This window comes from Nestor notabilis, unplaced genomic scaffold, assembly GCF_000696875.1.
Source record: "Nestor notabilis isolate BGI_N333 unplaced genomic scaffold, ASM69687v1 scaffold10130, whole genome shotgun sequence".
Classification (NCBI taxonomy): domain Eukaryota; kingdom Metazoa; phylum Chordata; class Aves; order Psittaciformes; family Psittacidae; genus Nestor; species Nestor notabilis.
This window is the reverse complement of record NW_009910650.1, coordinates 38,553-57,863: the sequence shown is the minus strand read 5'-3', so window position 1 is coordinate 57,863 and position 19,311 is coordinate 38,553. Positions and strand designations below refer to the sequence as shown.

At 41.0% G+C, this 19,311-nt stretch overlaps 1 protein-coding gene across 1 annotated transcript in view; it reads left to right on the top strand.

Moving 5' to 3' along the window:
• Positions 1–18,093, top strand: part of COL14A1 (collagen, type XIV, alpha 1) — a 109,498-nt gene extending 91,405 nt beyond the window's left edge. Inside the window, exons 40-47 of the mRNA XM_010011105.1 lie at positions 2,553–2,606; positions 3,541–3,612; positions 5,552–5,587; positions 6,017–6,083; positions 6,585–6,773; positions 15,256–15,333; positions 16,282–16,437; positions 17,768–18,093. Of these exons, the coding sequence (XP_010009407.1) occupies positions 2,553–2,606; positions 3,541–3,612; positions 5,552–5,587; positions 6,017–6,083; positions 6,585–6,773; positions 15,256–15,333; positions 16,282–16,437; positions 17,768–18,093 (978 nt within the window). The remainder of the gene's footprint in view (positions 1–2,552; positions 2,607–3,540; positions 3,613–5,551; positions 5,588–6,016; positions 6,084–6,584; positions 6,774–15,255; positions 15,334–16,281; positions 16,438–17,767) is intronic.
• The last annotated feature ends 1,218 nt before the right edge of the window (positions 18,094–19,311 follow it).

Genomic DNA, 19,311 nt, shown 5'->3' with positions numbered 1-19,311 from the left:
AGTAGCTCTGAACAGAATCATTTCTATCCTAGATGTAACTGCATCAGAGGAAGTGCTCTTGTGCTGTCATTCTGGAGATGGCTAAGCTAAGAGAAGACTTCAATGAATTGGAGAGTAAATAAAATCTTTAAGGCTTCAGTGCTCAGAATACAACTCTGTGAATTCTCACAGTGCTCTGTTTAATTTTGCATTACACAGACCAAAAATAATGCGGGAAAGTGCCAGAAGAGACACATTCCCAGTCTTCCTAACAATTTCCTGGTACCTACTAATCTCCTCTGCTCACTACGCACAAGTTCAGAATGAATATCAGATCCATTATGAGCATTGGATGGTCTGAGTCTTCAAACCCTGCTGGCAGCACAAACAAGTATCTTTGGTTATTTACCTACAAGAAAGAATAGGTATTGTCAAACTCTTGCTTGAACCAAACCTCTCTTTGACTGCATCTATAAGCATATAGGAATTTTCACATCTAACAAATACAGTAGGAGGCAATTTTTTTTGCAGACAAGTGATACAGACACAGTGCCAAGAGCAATTAAACCTAAGAGAATAGACAGGAGATGATTCTTGAGCAACCAAGACTAAGAAGATTGCTCAGAAGAAACTGTGAAACATACTCAATGAAAATGTAATTCTGATCATTATGTTAGTTCTACTCCTTGACTGGGAGGGAGAAAGGAGGGACATACACCATCCCTTTTCTTTAGAAGTTTGTGTGAATTCACACTAGATCCTAGAAGTCAATGGAAATCTCTGCATTTCCCTCCTCCTGGTTAAACTAAGCCCTTAAGAATGTCAAACCAGTTTTCATCCTGCTTTAGGACTGATCAAAAATAAATGCAGATTTTAAATCTTTGCTTTAAGAAGTGGAACATACTTGTAAACACGAAGGTATACCAGTGTTCCTGAAGGTTTTACTGTGTACTGTCTAGTTTGCTTTATCTTCTAGGGACTTCCATGTTATTAAAAAGCTGTGAATAGATATCACTGAATTTTTTAAAACTACATGCTTCTTCCAGAGAATATCAGAAAGTCTATTTTATAATTATTTATTGTATTTCAAAGTTCCTTATACCATTCTGTTTCCTCTAAAAAAATCACCAATTTTGAAGCCTTGAACACACTTTCTTTTACAGATTTATTTAATTGAGCTAACCTTGCAATCTGTTCTCTGTATATGTCTTACAACTACTGTGATATAGACACTATTATTATCTTTATTACAATGCCACTTAGCTGTTACATTTGCTTTAGTTCTTACTGTGATAAGGGAGCTGCTTTGGTCCTTGAAGCTTCAGGAACCATCTGGCTACACTATGAAATAGGAAAGTATTTCCTTATCAGCTCTAAGGATGAGTAGATAACATCATATGAGTTATTATGTGGCTTATTTTAACAGCAAAACACCCTTCTGGTGGAATTCTAAAAACTATTTTCCAGGTACATGGCAGATAACATTCCCCAGCCAGTGTTGCATGCCATATGATAGCAGGTTTGAATCAGAGTTTCCAAATTATGTAAAGCATAGAACTACTCATTGATTGATATTCATATATTCATCACTAAAATCATGTCAGAAATAAAGTTTCAAAGAAAACAGTACATACAAAATGAAAAAGTTGTGATTTTATTTCTCTGAAGCTCTAGGAGATACTGAGGCCTAGAATGTTCTGTACTGTGTGTGTCAGCATAAACACTTTCATGCCCTCTCTTTCCCTCTAATCTCACCTCCATATTCTGGTCTTGAGCCAGAGATGAGATCACATTTCTCCTTTTTAGGCTGTGTAGTAACTGAGGAATTGACTTATCACCAGGCTGGTCAGAAACCTACACTTTATAGCATGTGGTTACAAAATGTGCATATTGGTTAATTTGCAAGAATACTTTATTAATAGTGTATTTTCTTTTACATCTGGTCAGTCTTTTTTCTATGATGTGCTTGCTTTCCAGTTTGCAAGTTATCTTTACTTTTTGGCTCTCATTTCTGGAAGCTCTGAAGCATGTTCATAATATAAACCACATGAGCGTTCCTGCTGCTTCCTGTGTTCAGGACCTTGGTGATAGCTAGTATACATGTACAGTATTGCAGGGCAGAGAGATAGTCTCTTTCAGCACTTAATCAGTGGAATTGTGAATAGTGGCAACTAGTGGGAACAGATGTTGAAGTGTGACCCATCTTGTGGTACAGAGTTCGACGACAACAACCCTCTCATTTACCTCGCAACAGCATCATTGCAAGTGAAATTCACTCAAAGGTGAAAATTACCAGTATGAAGAGTTTTGCATTGCTGCTTCACACATCAAAGGCATTGTGAGACTAGGTGGATTTTTTATATCAGTGACACCATAACACCTTTTCATAAATAGCCCCCCCACCCCCAGAGCAAATAAGAGAATTTTCTTCTAAGAAACAACTGCTGCCAATTATTAGTTTAAGAAAAAACAAAGAACAAAAAGACAAAAAAAAAGTCCTCTGGATGAAATGGAACAGATTCATTAAACACATACAAAAAGCCGATAAAATTGCATGTATTTCTCTTTTATAGGGCCTTCCTGGCAAAGATGGACCCACAGGCCCACAAGGACCTCCTGGCCCAATGGTGAGTACGGCCCATGGAATTCATTACTGTAAAGACGGGATTTGGGAGGATTGTAGGTCACTGTTATCTAGGATTCAGTGGATAGACCCAAGGCCGATGGTTCTCCTTAGAAGCTGAAATTCTCATGATGCAAAGGGTTGGCAGAGAGCTGATTGTCTCGCATCATTTCTTTCCACTTTTACTTTTTTCGTACTCAGGGAAAAATGACTCACATGGGAAGGGGAGACAGTTCCATCAATAGATTGATAGATTTATATAGCTTTTTTGTTCTTAGTCAAGTAACTGCACTATATAAAGTGAATCAGTGCTCTTAATATTTGAAACACTGTCTTCTTATAAGAAATTAGGATTATTAGTTAAGTGAATCACTGAGTTTGTTTTGGGGTGGAGGTGGGTGCATGTATTCAAATGCTATCATAGAGTAATCAAGGAAGACCGCAGAGGCCACATTCAGCCTTCATAGCAAGACATATGTTGCCACCAGAACCAGTCACATCTGATTCTGATTCAGTCTTCTCAGTTAGGGCAGCCACGAAAAGTTAATGCCTTCTTGGTAGATTTAAGACATCAGGTGAAACTGCTGATTGTACTGGGTATGCTCCAAGAAATCCTGTGCTTTTTACAAAGAACATTCTGAGTCATCCCCCCTGAACACAGTAGTAATGTCACAGGATTTAGTCCAGTGGTTCAGCAATCTGTGACTGTTCCAGAGAGCAAGCTACACAAGAACATTTTTCTCAAGTGTTTTCTCACAGCTGCGCTTCTGATGCTCTTCTTCCTGCAACATGCACTACTTAGTCCTCTCTCCCAGCATCTCCAGTCTTTGACTGGCAGTTCTGTTTGTGTGCACTTCTCCATCACAGTTATTTCTCTCATCAGGATTCATGGATGTTGATTGTCATCACCACTGCTTTGTTTCTCTTTCTCCATCTAGGGCATACCTGGTGCTCCAGGTGTTCCAGGTGTTACTGGAAGCCAGGGGCCACAAGGTGATGTTGGAGCTCCTGTGAGTAAAATTAATTACTATTGCTATATTTGCTGTTGTGCCTTAATTAATTTCTGATCCTGGCTTCGCTGTTTTACAGAACTCTTCAATAATTATAGTTTATAATCTGTTTGTAGTTAGTGGCTAAAAGAAACAGCGTATTGGTCTTTATTTGTTCATTCTTCATAATTATATTTGTTTGTTGATCTTATATATGGTATCTGGAATATATGGATTAGAGAGTCACAACATGAGATTAAATCACGGAAGTTAAAAACATAACAGCATGTGAATTTGTAGTCTGTGTGTAATTACTTTCTCCTTTTTTCCCTTTCCACTTCAAACAACTCTCTGGAAATTAAAGTTTGCCATTTATTAACTTCAGTATTTCCAAAATATTGTTCTGATTTTCAAATAGTGAAAACATTGCATGAATAAAAACCTGGCTTTTATGGGTTCACATCAGAACAACTGACTAATGATGAGGGCTTTTTCTAGGATGTTATTATAAATTTGACCATCAGTTTCACTGAGTGGAAAATTACACCCTCTGTACCTAAAATTAATATTAGGAACCCCTAACACTAAGTTTGTCTATCAGATATTTTTTCCTAAAACCCCCCCCCCCCCCCCCCCCCCAAGAAAAGAATAGTCTAACTAGGAGAAAGAAATACAACTATAAAATGAGTGTATAGATAACACAAAGAAGAAGATTTACAGTGGACCTCTTTTGCTTTGTAACAGTTCATATAATATTTTGTATTCACATTTTAACATTTGACCACTTCATTAATTATAAAGCCTTCTCATTTTTTTTCCACATATCACAGTGAATGTTCTATTTAAAGACATGGGGCAGTTTTGTATTTCTGATTCTATTTGTAGAATAGATTTTTTTCTTTTTCTCTTTTTTTTCCCCAAAATCCAGTTTGCTTTGGAGATTTAGTGCAAGCATTTTTATTTGATTAGGTGGAAATAAAATTACTGATAATATATATCAAAGATAATAACCTAAAGCCCAATTCTGCATAGTTTCTAAGCATAATCATGAGATCTATTGAGGAGGTTGATGAGCTATGGAACTCATTACTATCAATGTGTAACATGCTGACTTTTCAGTTCCTGTCCAAACACATGTTCCAGATATCGAACTAAATATGCTAGAGTGTAGCTGTTCCTGTGAGTTATGTAAAAGCTCTGCTGTGAATGTTTGGACTCTAGTAGTTCTGAAAAAACAGATAGGTGGGGGAAAAGTTATTGAGCTTCAATAACTTTCCCAAAAGGCAGAGTAATAGAAAAAAGGCCTAGAAAAGACCTTGCCGTCTTGGTAGGAGTTTCTTCTTTCCCAGGACAGAATAAGTTATGCTTTAACCATGCGTCAGTCATGCAGACCTTTCCTCGCTTCAGGTGTTCCTGAGAGATGGTCTAGCCTACCCCAAAAACCTCCACTGGTGAAGCTGTAACAGCCGTAGACAACTTACTCCAATCCATAATTATCCTTGCCATCATTACAGTATTACATCATCTTTAATATCATACTCAATTTGATCCCACTGCTGACCCCATTCATAGTGGATGCAGAGTGCCGGTGCAACAAATGCTATGAATTTCGGAATGATACTGTGTCTACCATCAGCCTTCTCTTCCATATACTCAGTTATAATTAGACCCATTTCAGTCGTGTGAAATGCATCATCTGCCCTTGCTGCCATTTTAAACAAGGGAATTCAGTATGTGACAAACCCCTGGGAAGGTCATTGTTGCCATGTAAATAGTTGTTTTGTTGAGTGCTGAAATGGCAAAAGTGTATTTGTTATTGCCACATAACTTCCTGAAACCTTCTTCCTTGTTTACTCTTTTCTCCTTGTACTGTGATGCTGTAAGGGAGGCAATGTTTGGATGTTAAAAGTTTTGAGTGAGAGCAAAATAAGAATTAATTTTGTATTGAATCTTTCCATAGGGTCCTCCTGGAGCTAAGGGTGAACGGGGTGAGCGGGTAAGTCTATGTTCATGTTAGTCACCAATTTTTTTATTTCCTGTCTAGCCTTCTCTCTCATTAAAAGCTTTATCTGAAGATTCATCTTTCTCTGCTTACAGGCACAACAGTTCCCTCTGTGAAATCAAGGAAACTTTCCTTCTTTTGCAGACATTGTCTTATATATAGCTATATTAATGTTTCGAAAGTGAGAAGTATGTGGCATTAAGCATGTTCCCAAATCTATCACTGGGGTTATCTTCTCAGACCTCTGTTTGCTGGCTAAAAACAGTAATGGGAATCAGGGGAATCTCAAAACTTATTTGTCTTTTTTTCTCATCTGTGAGGATATAATCTCTCAGGGATAGTAAATGTATTTCATTGCTCTAAGCATTTTCAAGACAGAAATGATGCAAATTGTGTTTTGACACTGCTGCTGTCATTACCCAGGGTGATCTCCAGTCCCAAGCAATGGTGCGTGCTGTTGCTCGTCAAGTGTGTGAACAACTCATCCAGGGTAAGTACATCAATAGTTCATATACTTTTATCTCTAGAACGGATCTTTTCCTGACAAAATTACTTACAAATATGATGCTTTTCAAAGCATCCGAGGGGATCTGTTTGTTTTAGGCTGGACAGTCAAAATTTATGTTCCAACTAGATTTATGTTCAACTGGATTTATGTCTAACTAGAGCTGATTAGCATCAGCCATCTAAAAAACCCCAAACCTGAACTGTCTCCAAGCTGTTACAGTATACAAAAGCTTCTGCTGTAACACTTTTAAATAGAGACATGAACCACCTCCCCCCAAAGCAAGGAAATAAAATTCTACACAATAATTCTTCCATTTTCTGTGTACTCCCTAAACCACTGTTTTTCCACCAACAAGCACACAACTTGGTATTATCAAAGCATGACAGACCACAGCCTTGAGGACCTGCCAGTGCTCTGTTCAAACTCAGCTGAAGCAGATTCTTCACTGAAACTTGAAAATGATGACATTTCTTTTCCTGCCAGGTCATATGGCAAGATATAACTCGATCCTGAACCAGATTCCAAGCCAGTCTGTCTCAACACGAACAATTGCAGGACCTCCTGGTGAGCCAGGTCGGCCAGGGGCTCCAGGGCCACAGGGTGAGCAAGGATCACCAGGCATGCAAGGGTTTCCAGGAAGTCCTGGTCAACCAGGAAGACCAGGAGAAAGAGGTAGGCTTTGTACTTCACATATACAAAAATACACCTCCTTTTTCTGATACATTCTGATGGCTTTTGTCTCCTGTGTAAATGCAAAACAGTTTTCTCACTAGTTGATTGGTGAGCTCATCACACAGCATAATGAAAGCTCTAGAGACATTCAGTCATGAAGGTAATGTAGGCTTTGTGTGATTTGGCAAGATCAGGCAGAAGTTTAATGCCTAAACTGATGAGGACTGGTAGCATCTAATTGGGCACATCCCATCACATTATGCTTTCATCTTAGAAGGACTCCGAAGTCCTTCTAAGGAGCATGCAAAGGAGCTTATGAAAGACAAGTGGACAAGAAATCTGCAAAACTGATAGGTCCATGCTGGGGAAAGACCGAAGCTTGAAATGAGTCAGTCTGAATATTTCTAAGTTATGATTATCTGAAAGGAGCAAGCTTGGTAAGAAAAGGGAGAGGTTTAAGGAGAGGAAATGGTGAGGTCAGAGAGAAGTAATACAATCAACTGTCGATTTACAAGTATTCTCTTCTCTATTCTCACATGTAGGCTAGATCCCTTTCTCCTTTCCTCCACTGGCATTGCCTAATAAAGAAACAAACTCCATGTTTTGATTTACTCCTTGTCTGTGTAACCCTGGCAATCTTTGGTGTACCAGAGTAGCACTAACCTCACAGAGGTAGTACTGAGTACATCTGTAATTACGAAAGTGCTTTGAAGACCATCACACAAGGAAGTGACCACAAACCCAAGAGGCAAATGTGATGTTCAAAAGCAATGAGTTGTCATTGATGTCAAAAAGAATCTGCTAACTGGGATTTAAAAAATGGATTGCTACGAAGGCTGTTCAGTTCAGGAGCTTAATAGCCATGATGGCCGGAGTTACAGCACTGTTCTGAAAAGAATGTCTTCGAGTGAACCTGAGTCTCTGGGTCCTTTCTTCCTCTCAAGACTGTAATTCTAATTACCATCTTAAAAAAAGAGACAAGGGTTAGGGTACGACCTCTCAGTCATGCTGCTGCCTGCTCCAGCTGAGCAAAGACCAGACACTGTCAAGAAAGAAGGAGAAATGAGAGAGTGAGACCAGTAGAAAAGAAAGTCTGGGTTTGGTGAGGCTTTGAGCAACCTACTCTAGTGGAAGGTGCCCGTGCCCATGGAAGGGGGTTGGAACTGGATGAGCTTTAAGATCCCTTCCAAACCAAACCATTCTGTGATTCTATGAACATTGGAAGAGACAGCAAGTGAGGAGCTAACTTAAGTGGTGATCTGGAGCTACTGAATGCAGATTTCAGGGTAATTTTTTCCATACTAATACTAACGTATTTTAAATCTCTTCTCAGGCAGGGACTGTCACAGAATGTTTTGTTAGGGCTGGAGGAAAAGAGGAACCAAAATGCCAAGCTACAAAACGGGCAATCTGTCCAGCATTTAGCATCTATTTTCCATTGTATTTGTTGTGCTGAGGCCCAGACTCACATGTTGTACTACTACAAAATCACAGCGTGATTAGATGTAGTCATTTAAATGAAACATGATGTGGATTAACCCACTGCTGATAATATTGATATCTGGGAAGCAGCATTGGCAGTAGAGTGAGTACAGAATGGGTAAAAACACATAAAGAAAGAATATTACTCTTTTCCTCTCTACATAGATAACTGATGCTAAAAGGGACTGGTTTTGGCAGGTGGTGCTTGTGGGAAGTTTATATTAAGTAGAGAGCAAGCTCCTACTGAGCATCCTTCAAGAACTATAATCAGTCAGCCACAGCTCTCTGCAGATTTCTGGAAAATGTGATTCCAAATTTTGGGAGTGTTTGCAATATTTATATCTTAAAATGAGACTGTTTTAGTAATCAAGAATCTACACGTAAACTTAAAGACAAAATAAATGGCTAGTTTATTTGGGTGAAAATGGATTTTAGGACATTCATGTAACTGTAGCCTTGCACAGAATCTGGAAGGAAGAGGAAGGAGCTCATTCAGAAACTAGGTAAAAATATAGAGTAATTTAATAGTCCTCGAGGATATAATGTCTTCAAAAGCAACTGAAATTTTCAACTGATGTGTGCTTGATGCAGTAACAGTTTAGTAGGAAGATACTTTTTGAGTTGTACAGACCCTTGGGATATTTCAGAATCCGTTTCTAAGGAATTGCCCTAAGCTAACCCCAAAATACAGCAGTGAAAAGTGAAAATTATTTTTACCAGCTTCATGCTTGTGGAGAATGATTAGAAGCTTCTTGTGCATTCACAGTTCTCACTTGATTCCTAACTGCCTATCATACAGTGAAGTAGCAGACTAAAATTGCTCTGCTTCTGGATGGAAGGGGTTTTAGTTTCCATTGACTAGAGAAAGGAAGGTAAATGGGCTCAGACCCCATTCCTTGCTGTGTTCTGAAGCGTTGTTTGTATTTTACTTGTTCAGCAAGTTACAGTGTATAGTCTTGTCCTAAGGGAGTGCACAGGGCGTACTAAGGAGTAATAGATATTGGAAGGGGAAAAAAAGACCTGTTCGTTTATCTGCTAGTCCGGCTTTTTTCTTGTTAGAGTTCAAACTATCGGGATTGCTGCAAGAACCTGTTACTGGCTGTGAGCTGAGTGGCAGGGTGCTGGTAGAGTGGGAATAGAAAACGTGGTGGGAATTTAGATTACCTCCTACTCGCCTCTCCTGTCCACCACCCATTCAATCCCAGCCTGTAAGAACAGGGAAATCCTGAAAGCAGTGTGTGGAACTGGTTAGAAATCATGCACCAAGAGAGCTTTCCTGGAAAACTCTCCTGGCAGCAGTGAGAGATCTTGACATCAGTGAACTTCTCTGCTAACTTGCCTGGCCAGTGGCTTCTTTCCCTTTGTTTACCTTGTCACTCTGCCAGGCGCTAATCAGACGTTTTGGAAAGAGGCTTGGATTGAGACAGTGGTTTTGGAGTTTTGTTAGAAACCTCCACTTGAACTTCTAGGTCCAGAGTGTCCCATTCCTGCATGGACTAGTAACACACTGAACTGGTTGTTCCACAACGGACCACCTCAGTGAGAAAGGATAAGTCATTCTCTTGACAGATTGAGGGTTTTTTTACAGTGTAGACTTAAATGAATGGACTAGAACCACACCAAAACATTTGGTATTTAGTTTTCCCAGATAATTACTGGTTTAGCTGTACACTGTGAGGTCTTATCAGCTGCATTTTTCTAATGATGTGGAAAGAAACATCCCTGGCAACCTCAATATTTGTTGGCAACGGTAACATTTTCTTGGTGCCATAACTGGCCATTTGAATGGATTAGTGATTTAAAGATTAAGGAGGTCTGTAGTACATAATCCCAGACAAATTAATGGAATTTTGTTCTCTTACATATTTGCATAAATTCAGGAGTGTGGGAAAAAAACCAAACCCAAACACTGATTATTCACAGCACTCATCTTTATTTTAATTTTAACTAGTTCACAGCACTGTTTTCTGGGTTTATTTCAGCACGCTTGAATATCTTTTGATTTTATTTTTATGAACTGAGATTTAAATAACTTGTGTCTGGCTTCTGAGTGCTCGGGAAGTAGGTGGGACTCCACAAAATTATATTAAAAGGGAAAGATTCAGTGTGGGTTTTTCATCTTTTTTTTGTCCCCGGTTATTTTTAAATATCTGGGTAGTTTCCTCAATTTGAGGAAAAGTGTGAAAAGTGTAGTAAAAATTATGCTGTGGCACTGCTGCCTTTCAGATGCTGTGAAAACGCAGTTATTCTACTACTGCTGGGTGAACTTCTGCTCTTATGACGTGTCCTGAAGACATGCTCAAAACTTACGGCTGCTCACTCCATCCCACTATGATTAAAATACAACAAATACCTAAGCTGTCACTGGGAAAGTCACTATTCCCACGTACAGCTTTATCCATATTCTCTTCCTTGCTTCATATGAAAGCGCTAGTTAAACATGTGTTATCAAAAGCCACAAGTTTACAGCTCTGATGGCAAAATTCCAATGGAATTAAATGGAACTTCTGCCAGTTGAGTCAATTAAATATCTTTATTTCCAATTTTAACTTCATCTGAATAATAGAAAACAAAACCATCCTGTGTTATTATACATTATGGTTATGTCGCTGAACCCAGGACAGGTTACAGCTGAACATGTTTGGAAGAGATTTTTTGTAGCAGTTTAATTTTTCTTAATTGCAATATGAAGTTCTCCTCAAAGGACATTATTCTCTTAAAGACACAAATAAATAATCAATACCTAAGATTTCCTTTCATGCAGAAACCCTGGACATTAAATTTGCTATAGAATGTGTTCATGATCTTGGGTTTGCCTTTAGGTGCCTTTAGTGGAGTGTTGGAAATAATTGATTTCAGTAACTTGTGGTCTGCATAGGGCTGAACCCAAGCCATTGCTTGTTTTGGATGGGGACAAGACATAAAAAAGTGGTTAGTGTGAAGGGGAGAGACAATTTGACAGTATTGCTGAAATATGTCCAGAGCACAAATATGAAAAGAGTTACTAGAATCTGAAGCCATTCTAACTCAAATGACAGATTTTGAGATGCACTTTTACCCCTGAGAGTGATTAACCACTGCAGTAACAGACGCAGAGTGATGTCTTGTCTGGTAGACTTTCTTAAGCCAAGCTCCCATGAAATGCAAAGATGACCTTGATAGAAAGTGAATCTTTGATCATTTATCGGAGAGAACCATTAACTATGACAAAGAAGTCTGTGAATCTGTTAACTTACTCTTATTCAAGAGCTTTGGTGGAAAGTCCATCAGGGAAGCCCGTGGAGTGCTCGATCTTAACTCATGTGACATTCTTGCTGCAGTGTTTATGTTCTCTTTCACTTGGGTAAACTTTACTGGAAATTAGACTAAGAGAAACCTGAAACAGACTTGTATCTTGGCTTTCAGTATGTTTGCTTTAGGAACTTGATATCCATGTGATTTCAAAGAAGGTTTTCTCTGTGCAAGAGCTTCATAACTTGTTCCAGAATGAACATTTTATTCTTAGCCCGAGTAGATTTGTTCCATATTTATAATTGCTTACTGCAGTTTGTCCTGTCAACATCACGTATGGGTGTGTGTTCTTGTGCATGTAAAGAATAATACTTGAGTGCATGGAAGGCTGTGATTTGAAAACATTGTGGTCATTGTCTTTGTAGTAATCATGTCATGTTGTCGTACAGTAGGATGACTAATGGTCCTTGTACTAAACATCTGTGTAGATTCCAGATGGTCATCATGGGCCAGTCTTCTTATGATCAAAGCAATCCACACATACAGACTTTGACTTTGCCATTTGTCAAGCATTTCCTTCCAGGTCATGTATGGTAAGAGACAATTTAGATGCGTTTACCTTGTTAAAAGGCCTGCAGCAGCAGTAGTGAATAGCCACAGAGGAGCCTCTCCATATGTTTGAAGCCAGCCATGGCTAAGCAAATTTTAGGTATCTGGAAACTGCATTTGTAATGCAGAACAAGAGGTTTGCCTGAGAAATTTGTCTTTGAAATGAGCAGAATTCAGTTGCTGATCACAGAGGCTTTGTTGGTTTGATAGGTTCCTCCAGGAATATAAATGTAGGTTAGAGCATATATTTGCCACTGGGGGCTGCTTCCTGCATACACTGTACAATGCAATCATTCATCAAAGGTTCTGGATAGCCCTTCTCACTGAAACTGCTAACCAAATGCTGACAAAATTGCAAACAGGAGGTTCATCCTGGACTTGGATGACAGTCTCTGAGAGCAGGAATCCTGTGCATGACATTGCTAAGAACCCCAGAACAAAAGATGTCAGCAAATTTCAAGACGCCTGGGTAATTTAAATAGTGAAGACCCTTCAGTGAGATTTACGATATAGGGCTACCAAAGGCTATGGGGTTTTAATTCCTGCAATTTACCTGTTGGACACTTTATAATCTGAAAGTCTGAAACAGTCTGTATAAGACAGAGAGGAGCAGCCCCACATTCACAAGCCCTGGTCCTCATGAGGACTGATGTTGGAGGGACAACAGAGCAGGGCATAACCTGGAACACGTTTCTGGTAACTTACTTCTCCAAGTGATAGAAAACAATGAAGAGAGGTGCTATGCTGGACCTTGAACCTTACCTTACAGCTCCTCACCAACAAGGAGGAGCTGTTGGGGAATGTGAAGCTCAAGGGCAGCCTTGGCTGCAGTGACTTTGAAATGGTGGAGTTCAAGATCCTTAAGACAGTGAGGAGGATGCACAGCAAACTTGCTACCCTGGACTTCAGGAGAGCAGACTTTGGCCTCTTCAGGTATCTGCTTGGAGGAGTACCATGGGATAAAGCCCTGGAGGAAGAGGGGCCCAAGAAAGTTGGATGAATGAAGAAATGCCTGCTGTAGGGAAGATCAGGTTTGAGATCATCTAAGAAACCTAAAAATGCACAAGTCCATGGCACCTGACAAGATGCATCTATGAGTCCTGATCTAGTTGTCAAGCCATTATCCATCATGTTTGAGAAGTTGTGGCAGTCCAGTGAAGTTCCTGCTGTCTGGAAAAGGGAAAACATAGCCTAGTTTTTAAAAAGGGAAAAAAGGAAGGCCCAGGGCACTATAGGCCAATCAGTCCCATCTCAGTGCCCAGAAGCATGATGGAGCAGATCCTCCTGGAAGCTCTGCTAAGGCACATGGAAAATAAAGAGGTGATTGGTGCAAGCCCAGATGGCTTCACTAAGCAAATAATGCCTGACAAATTTGGTGGCCTTCTGCGATGGGGTTGCAGCATTGGTCAATAAGGGAAGAACAACTGACATCTGCCTGGACTTAGGCAAAGTGTTTTGACACTGTCCCACACAACATCCTTGTATCTAAACTGGGGAGACATGGATTTGATGGATGGACTACTCGGTGGATGGAGATTATGGCTGCGCTCAAAGACCTGCAGTCAACAGTTTGATGGCCAAGTGGAAATCAGTGATGAATAGATTTCCTCAGGGGTGGGTACTGGGACCAGCACTGTTTGGCATCTTTGTCAGTGACATGGACAGTGGGATTGAGTGCACCCTCAGCAAGTCTGCTGATGACACCAAGCTGGTGGGAAGACATGTCATTCACAGGGATCTGGACAGGCTCAAGATGCCGGCCAGTGTGAACCTCCTGAGGTTCAACAAGTCCTGCACCTGGGTCAGGGCTTTTGCAAGCACAACTACAGGCTGGGCAGAGAAGTGATTCAGAGCAGCTCTGCAGAGAAGACTTGGGGGTGTCCCCATAGCAGGGGATGGAGGAGGATTGAAATTAGATGATTTTTAAGGTCCTTCCAACCCAAACCATTCTATGATTCTGTGGAATAAGTTTAGGAAGGAAAAAAAAATATGGCTCCTTGATAAACTAAGGTGTCCTCTAGATGTTTTTACCTAAGAGGTAACAGCTACCTGAGCAGGAGGGAAGAAAGGAGGCCAGTCAGTTGAAATTGTAGATTGTACCCCATCAGGTACAGCTGTTTTCTTTCTACTTTGTTTTCATGAAGGTGCTCTATATTGGCGTTGACTCTGATGTGTGGAAGCTGTGAAGCAGTGAGAGCAATTGCCAGTGCTGGGAGGTCTGGAAAATGGGGGGAATGTCCCACAAACCCGCCTGGATTTGGTGTCTTTGAATCATCCAAATCAAACACAGACTTTATGAGAGTTTCCAAGTCACCGGTGGAAAGTCAGGGTCTGGAATTCATGGTTTTGACACCTACTTTAGTTTGACACTGCTTATTGTGATCGCTGTGTGTAGAAGGAGTTTTTATAGGATGCCATAGTGGTAGTGCAGAGATGGAAAGCTGAAAGAAAGTAGTATTTTCTCTGGATTACAAGATCTGTGATCTCCACGGATCAGATCCAGTGATAGAAATGTAGGGCCATGAGTAAGTGCAGGAGCACAACTCAGTGGCTGTGCATGTTGGAAGATCAGAGTTTCATGAGTGGGAAACTTAGATAGGGCTTTGCGGGGAAAGATTTTGACTCTGCTGAAATTCCTTTCTTGCATTTTAGCAGGACTGAAATAACCCACACTCCCTCTCTCCATTTATGTGTAGAACCATCTTATGCAGAACCACAGTTTGGTGGGTGAATGTTTGAAGGAAAATTGGCTGCAGCATTAAAAATCTGACTTTTCAGAGCCACACGGGAATTTATAGACAGCTTTGTAAGGCTCTGAGGATTCATCTGACTTACAATAGTTGTACCTTGGTATAGTCTAGAGGCAGCTTTCCAGCAGGAAGTGTAGCCTGGAAACTGGCCGATGCCTCTGCATACCACCCCGATGAAACCACCATGGCAGCAGGACTGTTTAAGACCCAAGGAATGCCATGTTTCCTTTGAGACTCTGTCAGAGAAGGGAGGGAAAAAGAACCAGATAATGCTTTATTTTTACCTTCTTCCTTCTCTGCCATCTGTTTTTAGATGAAAAATAGCATATGGAACTATAATCCCGGTTAAATAATAAACACTGCACACAGTTTTGATCAAAGTGTGACTCCAATGAGTACTATTTCTTCAGGTTTACCAGGCGAGAAAGGAGAAAAAGGCAACCCAGGTGTTGGAACACAAGGACCCCGAGGCCCACCAGGATCTACAGGTAAAGCTGGTACATTAGAGGCACCCACATTAGACCACTGTGCCCCATGTGCAAAGCAGCTGAGACCTGCATGGCTCTGTCCTCTGCTCCTAAGACTTAAGCTGCAGAAGAGACAATAGTTCAGGTCCCTTAACTGTCACAATGTTCTTACTATGTAATATGACATTGTGAAGTGCCACATGATGGTGTCACCAGTCACACAAGTATTTTCCTTTTCCCTATGATCAACTGCTTCTCCAAAACCTTCTTTTTTTAATGTGTAAAATATTTTTTTCAGAGATGGGGGAAAAAAAATTAATCTGGATTAATTGCATTCGTTTTCTTATTGACTCAAGGTCTTATCTAACTGTGACTTGACAGGGAAATGTACATTAATTAAACACAGTAATCACAGGGACTTATATTTAGCTCCCAAAAAAGCAGAGGGTGATATCCAGGTCCTGTTGAAACACTTGTAGAATTACACTGACTTCGCAAGGATATTCTGGCCATTAGAGCACCTGTATCAAGACAGCGTTACGCAGAAGCTGTATGGAAAGGGAATGGGGGAATCAAGAGCTGTGCAGGCATCCAGAGCTGTCCTCCCCCCGCGGAACTGCCTTTCCGAACATCTGATACTTGGTGAAACATTTGCTCTAGGATAAATTTCTGGCTAAAAGCTGTCTCTGGCAAGGAAGACAAAGCAGAGGCCAGAGAAGGAGGCTCAGCAGGAGCAGGTCTCCTCTCTGGCTGCTGCTTCGTCTTCCTTGCCAGAGGAAGGCTGCAGCCTTTCCCTCAGCTTGCCTGGGGGAGTCAGAGCCAGAATGCCTAGCTCCTTTGCTCAAGCTATCTCCTGGCACTGTTTGCAGCACGCTCAGTGCCATGTTTTCCAAGCCTGGAAAGGTGGCCTCAACTCCCTGCTTTTATGAAAGACACTACTCAGATGTTTCATCTCCCCCTTCTACACAGGACCTCCAGGAGAAAGTCGAACTGGCAGCCCAGGACCACCAGGTTCTCCAGGCCCAAGAGGTCCTGCTGGGCACACAGGACCCCCAGGCTTACAGGGTCCTTCTGGCCCACCAGGCTACTGCGATCCATCCTCCTGCGCTGGTTATGGCATGGGAGGTGAGTAGCCAGGAGTTGGTTGGCTGCCGTTCGCAGAGGTGGGGTTGGCATCTTCTAACAGCCAAAGTAAGATGGAGGCTACTGGTGAACCTTGTGCTAAAACAGGGGAGCTCCCTAAAAACTGTGTGTCCAGTGCTGCTGGGTTTTGCGGGACATGAAGAGAAGGTGGCCCCAGCATAGTGACCAAAGGAATTCTACCAGCCAGTCCCAGCCTGAAAAACCAATCCCGCGTAGCGGGGTTTTGTCCTGTACGTGTCTGTGTAGTTGTATGAACCTTTCCCATCTCCACGGTCTGTGTGTTGAACCCCCAGCTCCTAATGCTCGTGACAGCAGAAGTTTTACATTTGTTTCAATCCAAATGTGTTGCTCAGCTTCCCCTTCCGTGTGCCTCTGAATGGCATGAGAGCATGACCCTTACTAAACCCCTGGTAGCGTAACCTGACACAGGGATGCACGTGTCCGTCATTAACCAGTGAAGCAATCGGGAGAAAATGATTCTTTCTACATCTTCTCTGTATCCTACTTTCCCCTCTTATAGCACGGAGAGGCTGTGGGAGGAAGTTAACACAATTACCAAAAATCATGTTGCCCAAACTATTAGTAAAGTGCTAGTTACTACAAATGTTACACATAAAGCATATTTGTTTGATGTTTATGGTTTAATCTGCCCGTGATTTGTATGTTTTACTTACCTGAATGTTTTTGTTGTCGTCTCTTCCCATTCTTTTCTCCTCACTTCCCCTCCCCGTTGTTCCTTTCCTGTTTTAAGGCCCCATTCCTTACAATGGCTACCAATCCAGAAGGTGAAAGGCTCATTCTGGTTCAGGTCTCATTTGGCTGAAGGTCAGAGATGGATGCTGAACTGCTCTGTGCTTTCCATCAACGATATTGACTACCACTAATGAACTCAGTAGCTGCTGTACATGCACTTAGCTTCCTTGCACTGCTAAAAATTATTGCCTGATCCATTTTTGCCTGTTAATCATATATTTTAGACCGTAATTGGAATAAGCTAAAGCAGGCAGATTGTGCAGTGTTTAGTTAGCACAGTATTACAACTGGGCATTTGACAAATTCTGGTGGTGGTTTCCAACTAACTTGGCTGTCTGTTGGTGGGTTTCCAATTGCTCCAGCCTATTAATTTTGTTAAATGTTTTCACTGTTCCTTCATGTGAATAAAAGATGTGTATTTAAAGATTCTATATATATATACTCACACACACTATATATAGCTATATATAAAATGTCAATTTCCTAATGAGTGCTTTAATTTTCTACTCCCCTTCTCCTGTGTTAACCGTATGAATACTCTTGGTGGTGGTGGGTTAAGGTGGATACGGTGAGCCAACTGATCAAGACATCCCAGTAGTGCAGTTGCCACATAACTCCTACCAAATCTATGACCCTGAGGACCTTTATGATGGTGAGCAGCAGCCGTACGTAGTTCACGGGTCCTACCCCTTACCATCCCCATACTCCCAGTCCTCCTATCCATCACCGCATCTTGCTCAACCAGAGTTTACTCCTGTTCGGGAAGAGATGGAAGCCGTTGAACTGAGATCCCCAGGAATTAGTCGCTTCACAAGGAAGATAGCCAAAAGGAGCAACAAGAGTCCAGTACGCAAAAGGGCGAATGCAAATACACCCTCTCACTGAACTGGTTAAACAAAGGAAACATTTTCTGTGCATCTGGCCTTCTGTCCAGGTGCCTCACCTGTCACACAAGGTGTTTACAGGCTCTTTTCATAAAGAAAGGAGAAAAGTATTGTACATGACCACTTGACACAACAAGTAATAGTAATTATCTTGCATGCCAGAAACTTAGTATGTTAGTGGGTTGGTGCTAGATGATGATGAAAAGTCACTTGTAGACCTTTCTCTGGAGTACTGTTCCATACACTGTTCAAACTGCATGTAAAAAATGCATCCGGTGAGTTGGTTTACACAGACCCATTCAGAATAGTTATTGTTTTGTTATCCATGTTTTTCCAGTTGATTCTGTTCTGTTAGTTGTGGATGAATTCCTTTACTAGCAGAGTAACCCAACTACATTCATTGGCGAACAACGCATCATCAGGTTTCTTTGAACCCAGCTTATAACCCTTGCACAAAGAAGTCTTATGTTGAGGGACTGGTTTTTTAACCCACATTATATAAATACACCAGAATGTTCCGTGGGAGCACACTGATAATTTATTGTGAACCTCCTTCTTTTCTGTTTTGTATGCAAATAAAAGTGGCAAGCTTTTATACGTTAAGACTGTATTTGCTTAATTTTTAACTTGGAACAATTGTATAGATCCTCAGGGGGCAGAAGGTAAAGAGATAAAAATGTATTTTCTTTTTTCAACACTTTTGGGCAACAGTTTTTATTTTAAAGAATAGAGGCGCTTAGTATAAGCAGTATTTAACCTCATTTTTAGAATTATATATAAAGAAGAGTAGAGAGTAACTGTGAGGTGGCTGTACCATCTATGGCCATTTGCATATCGATGTGCCAAAGCCAAAAGTCTGGCAGGTAGAGTCGCAAAGGTGCAACATGGGTCAAGCTAATGAGAGGAAGGAGAAACCCCAACCCAACCACTTGAGAAGCACAAAGCAATTCATCATGTTAAAACAAATGAGGTAAATTATGAAGTGACTCCATTAACAGCTCTGACCAGCACTGTAGATAGAGACTGACCATCAAAGCAGGATTTAAAGTAGAAGCTCAAAGCTGTTCATTTAAGTTGAAAGCATAGGTTTGGAACTTTTAATTTGTCCCTCTAAGGTCAGGGAGAGCCCTGTGGATCCCAGGGCTGTTTTCTGGTTCAGCCCCGACTGGGCAAGATCTGTTTCCTCCTCAGCCAGGAAGGACCTGTCAGCTTTTGCTTT